This window comes from Misgurnus anguillicaudatus, chromosome 5 (genome assembly GCF_027580225.2).
Source record: "Misgurnus anguillicaudatus chromosome 5, ASM2758022v2, whole genome shotgun sequence".
Lineage (NCBI taxonomy): Eukaryota > Metazoa > Chordata > Actinopteri > Cypriniformes > Cobitidae > Misgurnus > Misgurnus anguillicaudatus.
Window position 1 is genome coordinate 22,538,810 of NC_073341.2, and position 20,805 is coordinate 22,559,614.

General features: G+C 36.4%; 2 protein-coding genes across 2 annotated transcripts; one reads left to right on the top strand and one right to left on the bottom strand.

Moving 5' to 3' along the window:
• The first annotated feature begins 315 nt into the window (after positions 1-315).
• p2rx7 (purinergic receptor P2X, ligand-gated ion channel, 7) lies at positions 316-14,909 on the top strand. The gene is made up of 13 exons (XM_055168019.2): positions 316-538; positions 776-923; positions 1,053-1,124; positions 1,221-1,293; positions 1,729-1,822; positions 2,234-2,314; positions 3,802-3,937; positions 4,085-4,221; positions 5,747-5,837; positions 6,258-6,323; positions 6,399-6,503; positions 13,102-13,209; positions 13,905-14,909. Exons 1-13 carry the CDS (start codon positions 420-422, stop codon positions 14,430-14,432), a joined length of 1,758 nt encoding a protein of 585 aa, XP_055023994.1. The 5' UTR covers positions 316-419; the 3' UTR covers positions 14,433-14,909.
• Positions 14,910-16,706: 1,797 nt separating this feature from the next.
• snrpd3 (small nuclear ribonucleoprotein D3 polypeptide) lies at positions 16,707-20,452 on the bottom strand. The gene is made up of 4 exons (XM_055168024.2): positions 20,331-20,452; positions 19,908-20,053; positions 17,272-17,464; positions 16,707-16,850 (listed from the first exon to the last, which is right to left on the bottom strand). Exons 2-4 carry the CDS (start codon positions 20,031-20,033, stop codon positions 16,783-16,785), a joined length of 387 nt encoding a protein of 128 aa, XP_055023999.2. The 5' UTR covers positions 20,034-20,053; positions 20,331-20,452; the 3' UTR covers positions 16,707-16,782.
• Positions 20,453-20,805: the final 353 nt, after the last annotated feature.

Here is a 20,805-nt window from a genome sequence, read left to right on the forward strand (position 1 = left end):
TGTGTACAAACCGTAAAAGGGTCTTATATATATTAATTTTGTAATCATATGTTTGTATGCTCTGCTCATATGCTTGATTGTTTGTAAAGTTGAAGTAATTAATAAAAATAAACTTTAATATATGCGATAACATCTGGATGTATTATTAGGCTACTTAAAAAATACACTGTCTACAGTTCTCCTTAGTAACCAAATATTAAAATCCAGATCATTAAAAAAAGACGAACAATGAATAATGTTTAAAAAATGCACTGACTTAAATGAGACAGTTGACATTTGCCTCAGTCGTAAGAATAAGAAAGAGCGCATTATTAGGGCACATAACGGTCATGTGATCTTCTACTCCTGCGCGAACTGGGCTAAACCCCTCAGAGAGGAGGCAGTGGATTCATCCGCTGTGTGTGTACTGAATCACGGCCATGCCTTGTGTTTTGCTGAACCTCTGTGAATATGATACGCAAAAACTTGTCAAAATCAAGAGCGTCAAACTTGGCTCACTGAAATGGACATTAAATGGAGTTATCTTGATGTTCATTTGGTAAGTGTTACTACTGCACCGCATTGTCTTCGTTGTGCTGTTCTGCCCTCGCATCATTTAACAATAGCTCATTTATTTACAGTAAGTACACTGCCAGTGTATTATTTACACGCGTAAGGATGTGTTTTGGTGTACGTGTACATTACATTGATTGTAGATTCAGCTTTGATTTAAGATTTGGATATCATTTGAGTTTCATGCCAGACTCGGTAATCCCCAAACAATCTCATTTGACAGTATAATGCTTTTATGGAATAAAGAATATCAGCAGTATGACCTCGTAGTGAGTTCAGTCACTACAAAAGTCAAAGGAGTGGTAAAAACAAATATTCCAGACATTGGTGAAGTTGTGTGGGATGTGGTGGACTACAGCGGACCGTCTCAGGTAACAGTCTTATCATCATGTATTATTATGTAACTAGAAATACTCCACCAGAAATTTTGTTTAACATATTAAAGTGTGATTTAAAAAAAAAAAGAAATGCATTGGTAAATCGTGTTCTTGTTTTGTTAGGGAAAAAACTCATTTTTTGTGGCAACAAATGTAATAGTTACAAAAAATCAAAAACAAGGTATTTGTCCAGAGGTAAGTAAAGATGTTGTGATTTATTCGCCATTGATTTTTCATGATAGTTAAAGCTTTATATAAATGATGGTCAAATGGTCTTTTTTTACAATTCAGGTTCCACCATCCGGGAAACAGTGTCGGACAGATAAAGATTGTGAGAAAGGATTTTCAGACCAGTATAGCCATGGTATTGTTAAACCTCATTTACGGTTTAAAACTGATTGACCAACAGGAAATTTTAGTGAAGATGTATGCTGTATTTTTCCTGCTGTTTTAGCACAACAGGAAGCATGTCAGAACCAAAACATCTCATGTCTGACTGATCATGTTTCAAAATATTGAATGATTTGTTTGAATATTTGTTTGAATATATTTGTTTATTTGAATTTTAAATCCTTTAAAACAATTCTAGCAAGATATTTGAGCAGATGTTCATAACCAGAAAGAGCTTGCTTGACAAAATACTCTATGCTCACACGCACAAGCAATTTGCCTTTAGTATTCATAACTTACATTACAGAAAAAGTAACAAGAAAGACAAAGGCATAGTTATGTTATGGCTTTAAAAGAAATTGACATTAAGTTAACTAAATTAAAGTTTGGATTTGTGGTTTTCTCTCAGGTATTCAAACAGGAGCTTGTGTGAAGTTTGAAGGATTGAAGAAAACATGTGAAGTTTCTGCTTGGTGCCCCATTGAGAACAAGAAGAGACCCAGGTACCAAAGTCAGGGGTGCCATAACAAAGGGGAGGACTAGGATGTACAAGCCTAAGCAGGACACACTTTACTGTATGATTTTGGTATTGAGTCCAAATTAGCCCAGGTGCCCAAAAACATATTGGCACCTGTAGTCACAGCGTAATATTTAGGCCTATTTTCGTAATTGTTTATAACTCTTAACCTAAAACTGTACTTATGTTTGATGAGTAAGATATAAACTTACTGTGACAGCAAAAATTGAAAATAGAGAACAGATCATTTTCAGCTGTGCTACGAAAAAGCCCTTTCACTGGCAACAGACGTTTGAGGAAGTCATTTAAGGAAGTTGCACTTTTATTTGGCACCTTAATATAAACTGTAGTTCTGTTTGGGAATTTTATCTAACTACATGTTTTTCTGTTTTTCCAGACCTGCTCTGTTGGCATCTGCAGAAAATTTCACAGTGCTAATCAAGAATAACATCAGATTTCCAGCCTTCAATTACATAAGGTAGTACTTCGCTTGTCCCTTTGTCTGGTAAATGCATCATCATCATAAATACATACTCATCAGGGTTCCCACGGGTCCTTGAAAGGTCTGGGAAAATATCCATATTATTCCCTGTCTGGTGTAGGATAATATCATAAAATTTCTAGCCTTTTATGCACACGTGCTAAACTGTTAGCTTTAAATGCTTATTTCTTCTGTATGCGAATGTTGATTCATACCAAAATGCTTTTTTGCATAGTTGTGTTTGACACATGAAAACGTCTCGGGTTACGTATGTAACTGTTGTTCCCTGATAAGAATGAACGAGACGCTGCGTCTCCCTTGCCATACTTCCTGTGTCCCTGTAACTCCGTCTTCTGCAATATTTCAGATAGCGATATTCTTTCTGGCTCCGCGTCACCCTGTCTTTGTTGTTAAGCCTCACCATTGGTTGAATTTGATATACACTTTCAGACGCACTTAACCCCTGGAAGTGTCCCCAAAGTGTCACCACAGTGACGCAGCGTGAGTTCCCTCGAAAGAAACTGTAACAATGTATCTTAAAAGGTAACACGATGTAACCTTGCTCTCACTTGAAATGTGTTTCCACATTTAATCTATATATTTAAGGGTATTGGACCTGGAAAGTTCTTGAAAGGCCCTTGAATTTGAAGTTAACTAAGGTGTGGGAACCCTGAATCAAACTTCATCCATGAAACAAATACTGTTATATTTACATTTATATTATTGCATGCATTAACATACCATACGGCTCTGGAATAGCCTTCCACTCCAGATTAGATCTGCCCCCACATTTGGGTCTTTCTAGTGCTGCCTCACGATTAGTCGCGACTAATCGTTTGCAGAATAAAAGTTTTTGTTTACATAATATATGTGTGTGTACTGTGTATAATAATTATGTATAAATTCAAACACACACATGCATGTATATATTTAAGAAATATTTGCATGTGTATATAAAGTTTTATATTTATATATAATTTAAATTATATATAAATATAAATATTTATTATATAAATATATGTTTTTCTTTAAATTATACATGCATGTGTTTGTATTTATTTATACATAATTATTATACACAGTACACACACATATATTATGTAAACAAAAACTTTTATTCTGCAAACGATTAGTCGCGACTAATCGTGAGGCAGCACTATGTCTTTCAAAAACTACTTGAAAATTCACCTCTTAAGTAAAAATCTGTGAGTTGAGATCGATGACTTCTATATGTGTGTCTTTCCTGTATATTATTTTGTTATGTTTTATTATGATGTGCTTTTATATGATGCGTTTCTGTATGTTATTATTTATTTATTGTTGTGTGGCTGTAAAGCACTTTGGTTCAACTGCCCGTGGTTGGAAATGTGCTCTATAAATGAATAATGGAAATGAAATACAAGCATAGAGTATGTGTACTAGATGGCAATATTAATTATTTACAAACTGTTAATATACTCATCCATTTATGCATTTGCCTTTAGAAGAAACATCTTAATGAACGAAACTGATCTAAAAGGTTGCATCTATAACAAGTACACAAATCCATACTGTCCCATTTTCCGGCTGGGAGATATTGTGAGTGAGGCCAAGGAGAACTTTGGAGATATGGCATTGGAGGTAAAGCCTTGTTTTTTTTAATCTTTTTACATGCAACAAATGTTACCCTTCTGCACATTGTATATAATGCCTGCGCATATTTATGACATTTATTTGGTTATGGCGATGCAAACTACTTTTATAGTTCAGATAATATCTGCTTAATAGGGAGGTGTCATTGGTGTACAGATCAACTGGGACTGTGATTTAAACAGCATTTTTCACAACTGTGTGCCCAAATACTCGTTCCGCCGATTGGATGAGAAAGAAAGCAACCGTACTCTGTACCCTGGGCTTAACTTCAGGTTTGCATTATTCCTGATATTTTCATTTCTAAAAATACTGTGGTATTAAGTAAGTAAAAAAAAAGATAAAGCATTTTCATTACACTTTAAAGAAAGGTGGGTTATTTTAAACCCAGAGTTGTGTCAAAAAGGGATTAAAGGCGGAGTCCATGATGTTTGAAAGCCAATGTTGATATTTGAAATCACCTAAACAAACACGCCCCTACCCCAATAGAATCTGGAACTCCTGTTGATAGACCCGCCCCACACATACGCAACCCGGCATTTGATTTGATTTGATTGGCTATAAGTGTGTTTTGGTAGTCGGCCCGTCTCCTTTTCCAAACCGTTTTTCAAACATCGTGGACTCCGCCTTTAACCCAACCTGTTGGTTTGTAATTATTACCTATACTGGGTTGTTTTTTACCCATTATTGGGTCAATATTAAAGGAATAGTTCATTGTCTTAAAAGAAAAATCCAGATAATTTACTCACCACCATGTCATCCAAAATGTTGATGTCTTTCTTTGTTCAGTCAAGAAGAAAATATGTTTTTTGAGGAAAACATTGCAGGATTTTTCTCATTTTGATGGACTTTAATGGAGCCCAACAACTCAACACTTAACAGTTTTTTTTTAACAGAGTTTCAAAAGACTGTAAACGATCCCAGGCGAGGCATAGGGGTCTTGTCTAGCAGAACGATTGTCGTTTTTGGCGGGAAAAGTAAAGAATATCCACTTTAAACCACAACTTCTCGTCTAGGTCCGGTCATGATGCGCCATCGTGACCCCACGCAATACGTCTTGACGTCAAGTGGTCACAGAGGACGAACGCGAAACTCCACCCCAGTGTTTACATGTGTGTTGAAAGAGGACCGTTCATACTCCTACGTTGTTGTATGTCAACTGATACTAATTAATGTCTTTGTGTCAGTTTATTGTTTACAATGGTCCGCAAATGTGCGTTTTATATATGTAACACGTGACCTCCCTACGTCACTACACATTTACGTTAGGTAGTGCTGGACCGGACCTAGACAAAAAAGTTGTGGTTTAAAAGTGCATTTTTTTCTTGTCAAAAATGACAATCGTTTCGCTAGATAAGACCCTTATGCCTCGTTTGGGATCGTTTAGAGTCCTCTGAAACTCCGTTGAAAAAACTGTTACGTGTTAAGTTAAGTGTTAAGTGTTGGTGTCCATTAAAGTCCATTAAAATGAGAAAAATCCTGCAATGTTTTCCTCAAAAAACATAATTTCTTCTCGACTGAACAAAGAAAGACATCAACATTTTGGAAAGTTGCGGAAGGGCGCCACCTGGTGGATAATAGCGGTATTGCGGAAAGACGGAAAATCTCGTCATTGGCGGGGAAGCGTTTTCTCTTAATTGACGAGATATCTCGTCAATGGCGGGGAAAGAGTTAACATTTTGACCTATTGCTCAGTTGAAAATAGCATTTTTAAGATTTGTATTTTACTGTGTTTTTCTATTGAAGTCTACTTTAAATACCGGTGCAGGTGATATTTTTATATTATTTTGTATTTTGTAGGTTTGCAAGTTATTCAACTGTAAATGGTGTGGAGCAGAGGACCCTAATTAAAATGTATGGCATCAGGTTTGATGTCATGGTGTTTGGAAAGGTAAGACCTGATTATAACATGATGGCATTACTTGGTGGCAATCCCCATAGACCCTCATGTTAAAATGGCCAACTTTACAGCAGAAAATAACATGTTTACAGTACAGTTTTGTACAAAAAGTTTTTTTGGTCCATTTAGCTAATTTTGCCCTTCATGACAACTGTGAGGTTTTTCTTTGCAACACATCTGTTTAAATTATATTAAGCCTTAAATTTCTGCATAATTAAGGGCGTGACCACCTGATGGGTGAACTGCCACTGCTGTCACTACCCTCGAGCTAGACGAGTGTGGTTTCAGTAACCAGCCACCTCAGCTTCACCCATGTCCCGCCTCTTTGCCCAATTTCACCAGGCTCTGCCAACTATTGGCTTAAGATTGTAAAATACAAACTATAAAAAGATGTGTCTGTGTTCCTCGCAGGCTGGGAAGTTCAGCATCATTCAGCTTATCATCTACATCGGATCAACGCTCTCCTATTACGCTCTTGTGAGTAACTTATTAGATAATATAGTTTCACAAAATAGCCTGATGTAATAACATTTGTTTCCGGGTTTTTTATAGACGACAGTCTTTCTTGACTGGCTTATTGGGACGGGCTGTTACTCTAAAGAGGCAAAACAGAACTACACAGAGAAGAAGTTTGAGTCAGTACAGGACCGAGAAGAGGTAAAAATATACACACAGCTCTTACATCCTGTACACTAGGGGCCCGTTTCAACCAACTCTGAGTTTAAACTTGAACTCTGAGTTGACTTACTCTGAGTTTTCGGTTAAAGAACAGCTGAAATGAGTTAGTTCAATTGACTCTGAATAGGTTAACTCTGAGTTAAGCGCGTATACAGCCACTATGAAAAACCATCATCAATGAAGCTCCGATATTACGATTCACCATGACAACAGCACGTAAAAAATAGGTCTAAATCCTTTTGACTACTAAAACTGAAAGTGTTGATGCAAGTGTACAGCAACTACAAGCATTTTAAAGAAAAGATTTGTTGTTGGAAATTGCTACTCTAGTAAGTGCATACATTCAATTTTTCATCACGGTTAAGATATCAGAAGTAATTAAACTGAGGAGGACTATACATTATATGTTTTAGGGTGGACTTCCGCTTTAAGCAACTATTCGGATATAAGAGCACAACCACAAAGGCTGATATTAGTCACATAAGGATATTTATATATTTGACTGCAATTAAAAATTATATTTACAGCTCACATAAATGCAAGTGGATGACAAAAATCCACTTGGGGTCTCAAAATCCTCTCGCGACATAAATCTAACTTGCAACATCATCATCGACAGGATCCTCTATAAAAGCACATGACATTTTAGTCACCAGGATGGTCTCTGCACCTAACTATATCATATTAGCTTTACAAGTCATTTTAATTGACAGTTTTTTGCTGTAATTTTAGTGTAATATATAAAATATATAAAGTAGCCTAGGAAGTTCAAATGAATTGCTGTTTACAGGCCCTGTTTACATTGGAGCATTTGTGTTTTAAAACTGCATTTTAAAATGAAAACAATCCTCGTTTATACTGGCATTTAAAAAAAAATCTTCATCTACACTATACACGTCCATAAACGCTTGAAACATGGCCAATCACGTAACTGGACATGTGCATAAAAGTGTAAAATAACGTATTACTTTAATAATAGTATACTATTGCGCATTTATGCAGCCCAGGGGTGTGCCATATTGACCAAAAATTCATACCTATAAAAATGTGTTTGGGAAAGTCTTATCCACACTATTCCTACGCCCCATGACGCTTTGCGCGAATTATGGGTGCGACTTCCGGCGCGTACTGTCACTGAACGAGAGCCGGCGATTTCCATGATGATTACGGTCATAATTTCATGTATGAACCAGTGTGAGAATGAAATTAAGAAGTGCCCTGATACATCAAGATATATTCAATCGTTTAATGTTGTTCCTCGGGGGTGACGGGTCTTCAATGCGCAAATATAAAAGCACAGAGACATGCCGAATCTCTACAGTGGGACAGTCAGTCGTGTTTAATACATGGAATACAGAGACTTCTTGTTTTTAACCTTTTCAGGTGATGGTTTAAAATGTCACAACTGTCCCTGGTGTGAGGTTTTTAAACGGCAATTTTTAATCGACTTATCGAGTTTTTATGGCTACACATCAAGCTTCACGCGATCCGACAGCAGCAGTAACTTATGCTTCTCATTCAACACAATGTAAGTTATTTAAACAAACCATAATAAACATATTAAACTCCTATTACATGTTTTCAATATTGTTTTCGTTTTATGAAAATATTATACAGTAAATAAGACATGAGCTTATGAAATTATTTGCTTAAAAAAAATCATTTAAACCATAACAAAAGTAACGGTATGCGTAAAAGCATCACGAACTATTATAAACATTAACTAATAAGCAGTTAATGTGGTAGGCTATATATTATGTACTTTAGTCTCATTTTTGTAATAATATATAGTTGCCGAATAAATAAATCAGCATATTTTTATGAGCATAATATTTTGTTTTTGAATAATTATTGTATTTATTGTTCACTGTCAGTTTCTATGAAAGGTTTTACTAGATGGATGTGTGGATACAGTTAGATGCACGTGCGCCACATACACATTCAGTTCTTGTGCGTGTATTATAGTTAAAACAACTGTTTTGCAGAGATTTACTGCGTTTGTATCAACAATTATGGCAACCCCAAACTGCACAAATTATGCCGGTCTTCCTGGATTTTATAATAAGCATTAAAATGCCAGTCAAAATGGCAGACTCGTATCCCCAATAGGACTACTAGCTGTAGTGGCTCACCGGAAGTTTTACCCATCTGAGCTTAAGATGGTGTCGCCCGCATTTACGTCAGGAATAGTGTGGATATTGTTCTAGTTCCCCACTACAACATATTAATATGATGAATAAGTTAATTTTGATGTTATAAACCAAACAGAAAGATCTTTATGATTTAAAAAGGAAGCATTTAAGTGAACAGTACTAAACAGTAGCGAACTTGAAACAAAAATAAATTTCAGCAAATGCAAACTTTAATCAAACATAATAAGAGGAAGTATAGCTTTAGCCAACAGAAATGCTTATTGCTTTAATGTAGGGAGTTCCTCTTCAGCCATTTCACGCTGTTATATTTATAGTTCATAGTTCGCAGTTCATATTTATGATATTATAGTCCATTTGTTCAGTGCGTGTGTGTGTTCCCTCACACACGTTCTCCGACAAAAAACAAGGGCTGCTGAAGTATTAAAAATTAATATGACGTTAATTTTTAAAAGTGTGCGAGGTCCGTGCACGTCCTCTGCTAGCAGAAATAGCAAAAAGCGCAATCGGCTAAACGAGCATTAAATATTAATATGACGTTGATTTAATTGTTTTTATTCATTTATATTCACAAAACTTATCAACAAAACATTGATTCAAATTAAGAGTTAATTTTGTTAAAGTAACAAACAAAACTTAAATTAAACTCGAAAATAATGTCTGACCCATTACAATTCTCCCTTCATATTGGCCTTTACAACAACCTATATGGTGTTTAAAATTACAGTCTATCTTTCGTAATAAGCTAATTAAATTTAAAGGGGACATTCCATGAAAATCAGACTTTTTCCATGTTTAAGTGCTATAATTGGGTCCCCAGTGCTTCTACCAACCCAGAAAACATGAAAAATAGCAACCCTGTAACTTTGTTTTGGTAAGGCTCTCTCTGCAAGCATGTGAATAAATAGGTCATTCAAATTTCGCTCCCCCCATGACATATTAAGGGGCTCTTATAATGATACCGCCCCTTCAACTGCGCTATCCAACCATGAAAAAGTGCGATAGACAGAGAGAAAAAATGACTGACAGCACGACGCATTTGTATTCCCTCAAACACAAACAGAAGCCTACAATCTTATAACTTGTAGTTTTAATAATCTTTCTAAAGATTGAATTAAGGATTAACCTTACCTTAGTGCAAGAGAGAGAGAGAGAGAAAGCGAGTGAGAGAGAGAGCAACCCGACGGTTTGCTTAGTTTCAAGTATGTTGTTTAATATGTTTCTCTGAAGTTTATATGAATGAAGACGAGGATTAATGCACTGCACGAGACAGAGTGAGTGAACAACGCGTATTCACTATCATACACAATACAATAAGCATTAAATATGTTGTTTAATGTTTCTCTGAAGTTTCAAATGAATACAAGGAGTTACAAGATAGAGAGTGAGAGACTGACAGAAACGCGAATGTGTTCAATCATACACCATAAACTTAAACATGTAATTTGATCTGTTTCTCTAAAGTTTAAGCATTAAACGTGTTGTTTTATTACAGATCATTTAAATGTGCTGGTGTGGTTTGGTCAAAAAGGTGTTTGTAGACGTGTATTTTATTGTAACATGCTGAAAATCATTGTGCCTGTTTAAAACACTGGCAGCATGAGACCTAAAAGTCTTTATTTTTATTCCACAACGTTCCCCATCTGCTGATAAACATGTATTTAGTATGCATAAAACAGATGATTGACTTTTTAAACTTGTTCAAATATATAATCCTGAACATCGCTTATGACCAACTTCTTTCGTGAGAAAATCTCCCTGATGCTCTGTCTTGACTACAGCGGGAGCGCTTGAGACTCCGCCCACCTGAGCAGCTCATTTGGATTTAAAGGGATACACATAAAAACAGTGCATTTTTGCTCAGACCCATAAAGTGCCTATTTTAACATGCCACAATAAATTACCTATATGGGATTTTGAGCTAAAACTTCACATGTGTACTCTGGGGACATCAAATATTTATTTAATATGTTAAAAACATCTTGTGGAATGTCCCCTTTAAACAACAACAATACAACAATATTCAAACCCAACAATACTCAAACATAAATATCAAACAGACATTATCTATAAGGATACGTGTTAAAACAATCTGATATAGCGTTTATAATAGCTGGTTGGTAGATGTTTACTATTTTTGGCAAAACCTCCGTTGCAAACCTCAATTTACCTGAATAAAAATAATTTTTACTTTGAAAATTATGAGCTGTCACGTTAACATCACCTGTTTGTTTACATAACACTCTGTCTATGTTTATTCACACTGCAGCGCAACATCTGAGTTCTCAAACTAAAACAGGGTCTGCAGCGTTTACGAACGAATCCATTTATGAGGGTCCAAAACGGTGGTGTAGTGTAAATGAAAGGCGTAAACGTAGCAAAAGTAACGCGTTTTAAAGGATAATAAACGCATTAATGTAAACATAACCTAAGTTTGTATCGTTAGAACCCCAGTCATGTTTTTAAATGGTCGTGCATCAGTCCCTCAGTTTCCCCTGAGACGGAAGAAATACAGATTTCAGTGTTGCACTTCCTTCTTTCAATGATGTAAAAATCGTCATTTTGCATCAGTGAAAGAAGGAACTGCTGTATCTTTGTCGAGGATGAAAGACTACAGACACTCATTCCTCATTTTTCCAAGGTGGGGGCTATGGGTGGGACCCACTCACGCTACAGACATATTACAGATCAGTGGGTGGGACTTACGAAAATATATGAACACAGACGAAAAAACGATCAGTCGCCATCTTTATGCTAAGCTAAGCTAAACAGACATTGTGGAGCGAACCAGACTTCATGTTACAATAATAGCGGAAGTTAATCAATATGATATGGAAGAGGGTGATTTCGCAAGCGTGATGCTCTAATCCGCTGTTCATTGCACCTTTATGAGCCACAATACAACAAAGAGCTGAGGCAGACTCCATCGCTGTGTGCTTTCTTTATAACATTTCTGCGATAAGGATATGGACGTTTGTTTGGTGAATGTTTCCGGGCAAGAGAGCTACTTTGTGCGTGTTTGGACGTGTTTATTTCACAGACGTGTTTCGGCTTACTGAGGCAGCGTGTCTGTGGAGTATATGAGCTTGGACGGACTAGTAGTGTCCGTACTTTCGCTGTGTGCTTTCTGTTTAAAATTTCTGCATCAGATCAGTATATGAACGTTTGTTTGTGAATGTTTCCGGGCACTTTGCGCATGCTTCTTTCAAAGACGTGTTTCGGCTTACGAGCACAAGAGCTGAGGCAGCGCGTCTGTAGAGATATTGTGCGGTGGACGCGTTTGTATGCAGGGATAAACGGACATCTGACTAAAGTGACTCTTCCTATTTTCTTTGTTATACTAAGGTGGCATTTATGTACACAATAGCATATCTGAGCGGTGTTTATATGTCTATATTGTGAAAGCAATGAGGCCGATATAACACAAATGTAGTTACAGTAAACAAGAGACAAAAAGAAAATTGGTAAAACTAAATAAACATTTAAAATGCATACCCTTTTTTAAGTTCTTGGAAAGACATTTGTACTGCAGATCTGAAACCGCACGTTACTGTTTGAATAAGACTTTGCTACACACCAGACCAGAGTGTTATTTTGTGTAACACAAAGTAACATCACGTTTAAAAGAAGGTCATGATTGGTGTCTGTCAGACACAGTGGCGGCTATTTTTTTTGTTTTACTAACGTGGCATTTATGTACACAATAGCATATCTGAGCCGTGTTCCGATTAATGGGAGTGGCTTGCAGAGCTGTGCATTGTGGTGCATAGTGGGAGTTGTAGTTTTTCATACAAATGTGCTCTAAAGTCACGTTCTGTCTTTTCTCTGTCAAATAGGCACAACATTTTTAATTTATGTTACATTTCGACTACAAATATGACCCACTTTCAATTAGGGCTGGGACGATTAATCGTGCAAATGCACGTTTTCTCAATGAATGAATTTGAATGAATTATGGTGAAATGACGCCACATCCAAAAGCCAGGGGGCGCTCTTGTGCAGAAACGCCAATTGTGCCACAGAAGAAGTAGCCACTAGAAACGCTATTCCAGGAAATGTCTAAGGGATATTTATATCGCTGTTCTTTAGATTGTTTTAGGTATTTTCATGATAATAAAGAATATTTGAATGATTTTGTTTAATGAGTGTTGCTTTTTTAAATGCACGTTATACACGACTCCGACTATAATGATTTTAGATTGATAAGGACTTCCTACTGACCAAACACCGTAGTACACGCATGAACTGTGCATGAAACAAAGAATCGGAGCCTTGCGATTCAGAATCGATTTTAGACAGGTCTTTTTAATGGGACACGCGATTAATCGGCACAGCCCTACTTTCAATAAAGATTAATGTTTCTATAGATTACACTACAGTGTTAACAGCATCCATGAATATCATGTTGTAATGTTTGTTTGTTGTAGTGCTTCCTTTGTGTGTCATTTGTGGATGAAAACAATTTAAGGGTGGTAAAAAAATCCAGAAAGAAAACTCTACAGCAGACAAGACCTCTTTCTCTACATCAGCGCAAGGTAAGATCCTCAGATCCGCCCAGTAAATAAATGCTTGTTGTTAAACCCTAAATTAGAAACAAATCTTTAAAATATTTCCAAAATATGAATTAAAGTAATATTTGCTTTTATTAAAAATTGCAGCGAGAGACAGTCAAATCTGTAAAAAAAAAAAGATAAAAGTGACACTGTGAAAATGTCAATTAATGATTAATCACCTTTTCATTACATTAAAGTTAAACATAAGAGCCTGATAAAAATGCTCATTTACAAGAAAACATGTCACACGCGCTTAGAGGGTTTTGCATCTCAACTTTGGGGTGGTTTCCCAGACAGGGAATTAGACTAGTCCTAGACTAAAATAAATGTAAGAGCTGTCCAAACTCAAAACAACTTGCACTGACTAATCTTAAAATACATCAGTGCCCTTTGTTCTGCCTTAAAATTCACACAAGTAGTGTTTTTCGTAAGGATTGTTTGTTAAAACTAGTTATATTTCCTACTTAAACTAAGGCCTAGTCTTGGTTTAGGCTAATCCCTCTCCGGGAAACCATCCCTTTATGATTTATTAACATGTACACTACCAGTCAAACTAAGATATTTTGCATTAACTAGGGTTCCTTTGAAAAAACTAAAACATAAATGTTAAATTATTTTGCTTCCGTACTTTACAACACATGTTAACAAGCACAAATGACTTCTCTGTTTACAACTAGAATGATTTGGCCAGCATGAGGACTCTGATTGGTGTTCTGCAGTGTGGACCAAGCAGAAGTCTCCCTGTACAAAATGGGCAAAGCGACGTGCTTCCCAAAAGCACAGAAACACCATTACTGGAAAAGCCTCAGTCTGGGTGTCAGGCCTGGTGTCAGTGCGGCTGTTGTCAGCCCTCTGCGTCCCTGCACGAACAGCTGTGCTGTCGATTGAGTAAAGGCCGCTGCATAACTTCCTCCCCACTTTTCTCTAAACTGATCCTCAATCAGTCCGTTCTGGAGACTGCTTTGTTCTATGTGGATCCTCTAGCGGAGCTGCACGAGGGGACTCAACTCCGCCACGGGGCTTACGCTCAATTCATTAGATGGCGGTTTGGTGACATCACACCCAGGGATGCTGTACCAGTAATACCCAGTTGCTGCGTCTGGAGGATAAGGGCAGAATACCCCAGCCCTGATGGCAAATATAGTGGCCTAAGACTTCATCAGGCCATGTCCTCCTTTCAAGCAGAGGTCAATGCACAAACATAATCAAAAGTTTTTTTTAAAAGGACAATCAATCAGAATGTTAATGCCTTATGACTCTGCTAACAGCTGCTGCTAACTACAATCAATAATACACAAGTCTTTTTTTACAATTGTTACCTATAATCAACTACATAATGAACCATATTAACCACAAGCAATTCAGAAAAAAAACAGATGTCAGACATTTTACTACCATAGATGCCTTACAACTAAAGAAACATCAAGAGCTTAAGCATGTATCAGCCATTTGATTCATTAATCATAAGTGTTGCTAAACATGGGTACACTGATATATTATGTATCCGTAAAGTGAAATCTATACAGTTCATGAATATAATGAAACATGAGGTAGGACAGCAGAAAAAAAATATGTGTTTATTCCACTGAAACATCAGATTCATTTTAATCTGTCTCATGTACTGTGACTATGAATAAATACATTTAACAATAATATTAAATGTATTTAAACATAAAAATAAAGTGTTATGTCATATGACTGGTACTCAATAGTGGCAGACTACTGTCACTTTTTTTTTGTACAGTACAAGATAGCATAAACAAGTCTCAACAGCACTCGCCTGCGAGACGGTAAGAAACAAGTATATGCTAGAATAAATGCTATTTCTTTTGGTGAGCAGGTCACTATAAATAAAAATCCAGTGATTACCAAACTAAGAAAGGCCCCGAGATTTACAAAGACTGACGCAATGCTGAATTTACCAACCTTAAAATAAAACATCAAATTGAATTACAGAGAATCGGACACTTGGGCCTTAATTTAAATTAATTGTTATAAATAACTTTTAGACACCAACAGACCAAAGTAGCTAAAAATTACATCAAAATGAATTTCATAAGCCTTTATCCGTGTGTGTCCCGGTTTTAAAATTTTCACCAGTTTCAAAAAAATTGCATAATTTAGTTTCACCAGTTTTATAATATTTGCAAACCATTGGAAAATAATTAAAATGACTAAAGTGACTAAATTTATCTAAAATTATAAATGAAAATGTTTAATTTTACCAGAAAATATTACCCTTTTTTTTTTTACAAATAAATGTTTTTTTTTTGTCTAGTATGCTGAAAGTATACTTGGGAACACAAATGTGTCAATGAAAATCCCACACCACCTTTATCACTGAAAAACTCACTTTTCCAATATTTATCAGAAGCTTCAAATATTTAAAGCAACACTATGTAGTTTCCATGTAAAATGACTTACAGCTCCCCCATGGTATCAGACACTCTTCTGCAGGCAGGGAGAGGGGCGGGGCTGTGTGCTCTACCCTCCACCACCACTTTCAGAGTGTGCTTGTAGCAGCTAGGAGGCTGCTCAGGTTGCAGCAACAGTACAATTTGTCCAGTTAAAAGTTGTTCTATCACTGAAATAATTTTAGAGACATTATTTTAAGGTAAAAAAACTACATAGTGTTGCTTTAAGTATAATAAAGTATTTAGAATCATTGAAGATACAGACTTTAATAAATAATAACCATTGACACTGAGGAGTTCTCCTGGCTCGGAATTATAACGTCTCTCAAGCAGAAAATTGGACAGTCTTGGTCTATTTTACAATTAAAAGATGGCCTTTAAGTTATAAAGTAACTCAGAGATCTGCATTAAAAATCAAATTTGTATTTTACCTTTCAGCACGTATTCATTGAACCCTTTTAGGTGTATAATAAATGAAACATTGTGAGGTATGTTTTTGATAAGCACTGCAAATTTCTCTGCATCACCAAGCACAGCAAACAACAACAACAGCTATATGCAAAGCATATATTTTTTTAATCTTAGATATCAAAATTGTAATAAATATTACATTTTAGATATCAAGTGGCTGAACCAGCTTCACCTCTTTCTTCTAAAAAAAAGACTCAAAAATCATTTTAAAGTGTATTTTTCTATAGCTTGTGTCAATACTGCACTTTAAGAGTGGAAAAACATTTGAATCATTTTCAAATGAATACCACAAACACTACTTCTTCAGAACCTTGACCTTATTATGGTGTCTAAAGACACACACCTACTTTTAGATTTTTATCATGTAGTAACAGTTAAAAGTGTTAAAGGTTTTTACTGCCACAAGTCACAGTTATTTGCTTAAACCTATTTGCAAGCCATTATCTAGAATTGTGTGAATGCATGTAAATCAAGTGGCTGAACTACCTTGGCTGTGGACTTTTAATTTGTAAAATTAAGAGTCTTCATGTATACCCACTGTATGTTTCATTGTTATACATTCACTCCTGTAAAAGAAGTAAAAAATTACCAAAATACTAAAACACCCATTTATTTCCCTAAGCATGACAAAGAACATCTAAAACAACAATAAAAAAGCCATTTAAAAAAACTAGCGTCTCTTCTGAAATACATTGCCTCGACCTCCTGGTCCTCCACGTCCACGGCCTCTGGCAGCCACTGCAAGCAGAACAATAAAAATGTTAATTTCTTTAACCATTCGGCCATTCGTGCCAGTTCAGCCGGACACGTCCTGAACATGTTTTCGGGTTCGTTCTCCGGAAGTTGCGTTGCTCGACCGCATATGTCATCAAGGTTTAATATTTCGGGTTTAATTTCAGAAAAGCAACCGTTACATTTCAAGGTAAGAATGAAACTACAATGTATGTCTTAAAAGAAATGAATCTTAATTTTCTTATGTATTTTAACTGAAATGTGATGACGTACGCGGTCGAGCAACACGACTTTCGGAGAACGAACCCGAAAACATGTTCGGGACGTGTCCGGCGGAACTGGCACGAATGGCCACCCTAGCTCTTACATTTATTTGAGTCTAGGACTAGTCCAATCCCTGTCTGGGAAACCACCCTCAAGTGTTTACCTTGAGCTTTGAGAATAGCTGCTTTCCCTCGACCAGCACCAGCTCCCTGGTTTTTGTTTTTCATACTCTTCAACATAGGAGCATTTTTGAGCATATCTGGGAGGATGAGGAACCTAATCTTACTGCCACGAATATACACCTGCTCCAGCTGAGCCACACGGCCATCCCTGTATGTGACTGTAATGTTTGCCATCTAGAGAGGGACATAAAAAAAATAAAAAACTTAAAAGCGTAGGTGTATTGATGAGACTTACACACAGAGTATCACATTCGGAACCCTGTTTATTCACCGCTTCCGGTGTTACACACAGTCAGAACTTAACTATAGTTAAGTTGTTTAGTGTAGTATAGTGGCCACCTTATACAATATACACACACGCGCACACAAATCTCCTTTTTTTTCCACATTTTCCTCAAAATTTCTTAACTTTATACAACAAATATTACCCTAAATATTTTCATTTATCAACATTTTGTAACATTTCTCTTAAATTCACCTCTTTACATTTCTTCTATTAGTCTCTTTGGCCTTATTATTTGTCTTGTAGGACGTTTTGTTTGTTCTACAAGATTTTGTCTGTTTACAGTTACAGACTCTTTAGTATTGCCTTGCATTTCTAATTGTTCCTTTTGCTTTGCATTTTCCAGATCATATGTCTCACTTTCACTGATTTTTATTTCTCTCCGAGGCACTTTTAGCAAATGTCTACTTTCTCCTGATTATTTTCCAATGCTCTGTGAGCACTTTGTATGATCTGGGCGTTGTCTCTTTAATCACTTTGGCCAATGGTCTCCAGTGCCCATCACTTCTCACTCCTACAATTTCTTCTTGGGCCAGTGGACTCGTGGTCTTGCAGTTTTGTTGTAGTGATTAATCGGTCTCTCATTGGTAGAAATCCATGAACTCTGTACCATTTGGTGCTTTACCGATGGCAGCTTTGTACATAGTTTCCTATTCATGAGCATTTCCGCCGGTGAAAGTCCATTCTCCAGTGAAGCTCTAATTTAGAATATCATAGAATAGTACCTGGCTATTTTATGATACACAGGGAATTGTATGGATTTTTTTCCCAGAAAACTTATTGCGCAAAATTCCCAGGGCATTGGATTCTTTCCCCCAGATTCACAAACTTTCAAGGATTTGAAGGACCCGTGGGAACGCTGTAAAAATGCAAGAAAAGATTTTACACTATTTCCTCTCCCGGCATATGTGTACTGCATACGTGAAGGACACATATGCAACTATGCCACTCCATGTCATGTCGCCGGAGTAAAACAGCTCCTAAACCCGCTTGTGATGCATCTGTAGAGACCTTTAGGGGCTTTTCCTGGTCATAAAATTTCAAAACAGGTTATTTTGTTAAACTCCTTTATGACCACTCTTTTGCCTGCTCGTCGTTCCACTGCCACACGGTGTCTGTTTCTAACAAGCTTCTTAATGACTTTGTATTTGCTGACAGATTTGGAACAAATTTTCCTAAGTACTTTATTAACCCTAAGGCTCTTTGCAGGTCTTTTTTGTCTCTTGGCTCTGGCATTTCATCTATTGCTCTGATTTTCTCTTTGTCTGGTTGTATTCCTTCTTCAGACAGTCTTTCTCCCAGGTAAGTGATTTCTCTTACTCCGAACGGGCATTTGTTTTTATTCAACTTTAATCCATTTCCTTGTGCTTGATCCAGGACCTTGCAAAGTCTTTCATCATGCGCCTCTTTTGAGTGGCCCCATACCAATACATAATCAATGAAGACTCAGACTCCTCCTATTCCATCAAAAAGCTGTTGCACTGTTTTGTGGAATACTTTGGGTAACAATGCCTTCCAAACGGTGTGTTGAAGGTGCATAATTTTGTGCTTTCCTCATCTAGCACTATCTGGTAAAATCCCGACGAGGCATCCAATTTGGAGAAATAACATGCTCCACTCATTGCACTAGTAATGTCTGACCTTTCTTGGAAGTCTGTAATGTTTGCGTTGGATCGCCTTGTTTAAGTCCTTTGGATCTATACACAGTCTGGTTTTTCTACTATTACGAGAGAATTCACTCATTCTGTAGGTTCTTCTTCCTTTATCAGAACTTCTATTTTCTCTCTCAATCTTTCTTTTAATGCTACTGGCACCTTTCTTGCAAGGACTCGGTCTCTTTCGTGCATTGTTGCCCTCTCTTGCGGCATTCGCTTCACATTTGTATGTGTGTGTCTAATGTGCATCTGTTGTTGAACCAGAAGAAGACTTCGAGTTGAGGAGACTTTTTTCACTTAAACGGCTGGTCGAACTGGTGCAACCTCAGATTTTTTTAAGTCGCACCATTGAAAAATTAGGTCCCATGTACGACCAAACTGGTGTTAAACACAGTCAGAAGTTACTTAACTGTATTAGTAGCATTACACTGTCATCTAGTGGCCACCTTACACATTATACACATCTCAATACAGTAGGTACCCTTAAAAATTATGTTTATATCTTGGGGAAAGCCTGTTATAACCTAATATATGGATGGATAAAATAAGAACAACCCACTGACTTGCTAGGACAACAATACTGACATTTAAAAAAACTTATAAAGGTGAAATAAATGCGTATATGAAATAAAATGATATACATTTTTGCATGACTGAAAGTTAATTTTTTTCGTAGTACCTGACAGTTCATGTTGTCTTCAGCTTCGATGAGTTTGCCCCTGTAAACCTCTCCTGTGTTAGTTTCACAGGTGACTATGTGCCCCTCTGCTTCATGAAGGACTTTAATGGGAACTCCAATCGACATCTTAACAACGTGTCTGTGTACTTTGAGAAATAAAAAAAAACATTGCATTTAAACATCTGTTTGACAGAAAAGAAACTATAATCACACTGACTGCACATCTTTACATTAAGAAGATGCTGAAGCCAAAGGAAGCTTATGCAGAGATGAATGAACGGTTCATATAATAAAGAAAGTGTTTCTAATTATTTTATTTTTATTGAAAAATACAAATGTCGTTAACTATTTGATTTAACATACATGTTTCAAGACAGATACTGCCTAACATTTTCCTCTTAAAAATCCTAAATAAAGATTTACCATAAACGTGATCCAAACGTCCGAAACAGTCTGTCGCTGGTGTTCATGAGACTTTCTGGGGACTTTTATTTTGCTAGAGACATACTGCCACCTCTCGGATTGGCTGAATTAATAAAATTAATATTACATTTTAATACACATACATTTTATTTATATATTTTTATTTGATCATATGCTTATATCACTTTTTGCTATAATGTATAGTTTTTATTAATTTTTTTCATAATTAATGTCGGTTTGATGCATACTGTAAATATGCGGTTTAAATTATAGCAAATAATTGATGTTATATATTTATATCATTTTATAAATATATACATATAAATATACGATCTTACTTATTTATTTATGTATGTATTTTTAATTCATTCAGTCATCTGCTATCAAAAAAGTAAAAGGGGAGCCAAAATGAATTATTTCTCCTTTACGTCCGGAAGATGGCGTTCCGTTTCTTCTGCTTATAAACACGCCGACG

What these genes read in the sequence shown, in the direction of transcription:
- p2rx7 (XM_055168019.2), top strand. Translation starts at nt 420, where the DNA reads ATGCCTTGTGTTTTGCTGAACCTCTGTGAATATGATACGCAAAAACTT. An exon ending in ACTACAGCGGACCGTCTCAG is followed by an intron (nt 924 to 1,052) that starts GTAACAGTCTTA and finishes TTGTTTTGTTAG; the next exon opens with GGAAAAAACTCATTTTTTGT. An exon ending in CGCTCTCCTATTACGCTCTT is followed by an intron (nt 6,324 to 6,398) that starts GTGAGTAACTTA and finishes GGTTTTTTATAG; the next exon opens with ACGACAGTCTTTCTTGACTG.
- snrpd3 (XM_055168024.2), bottom strand. Translation starts at nt 20,033, where the DNA reads ATGTCGATTGGAGTTCCCATTAAAGTCCTTCATGAAGCAGAGGGGCAC. An exon ending in AAGACAACATGAACTGTCAG is followed by an intron (nt 17,465 to 19,907) that starts GTACTACGAAAA and finishes GTCCCTCTCTAG; the next exon opens with ATGGCAAACATTACAGTCAC. An exon ending in AGCTATTCTCAAAGCTCAAG is followed by an intron (nt 16,851 to 17,271) that starts GTAAACACTTGA and finishes TTCTGCTTGCAG; the next exon opens with TGGCTGCCAGAGGCCGTGGA.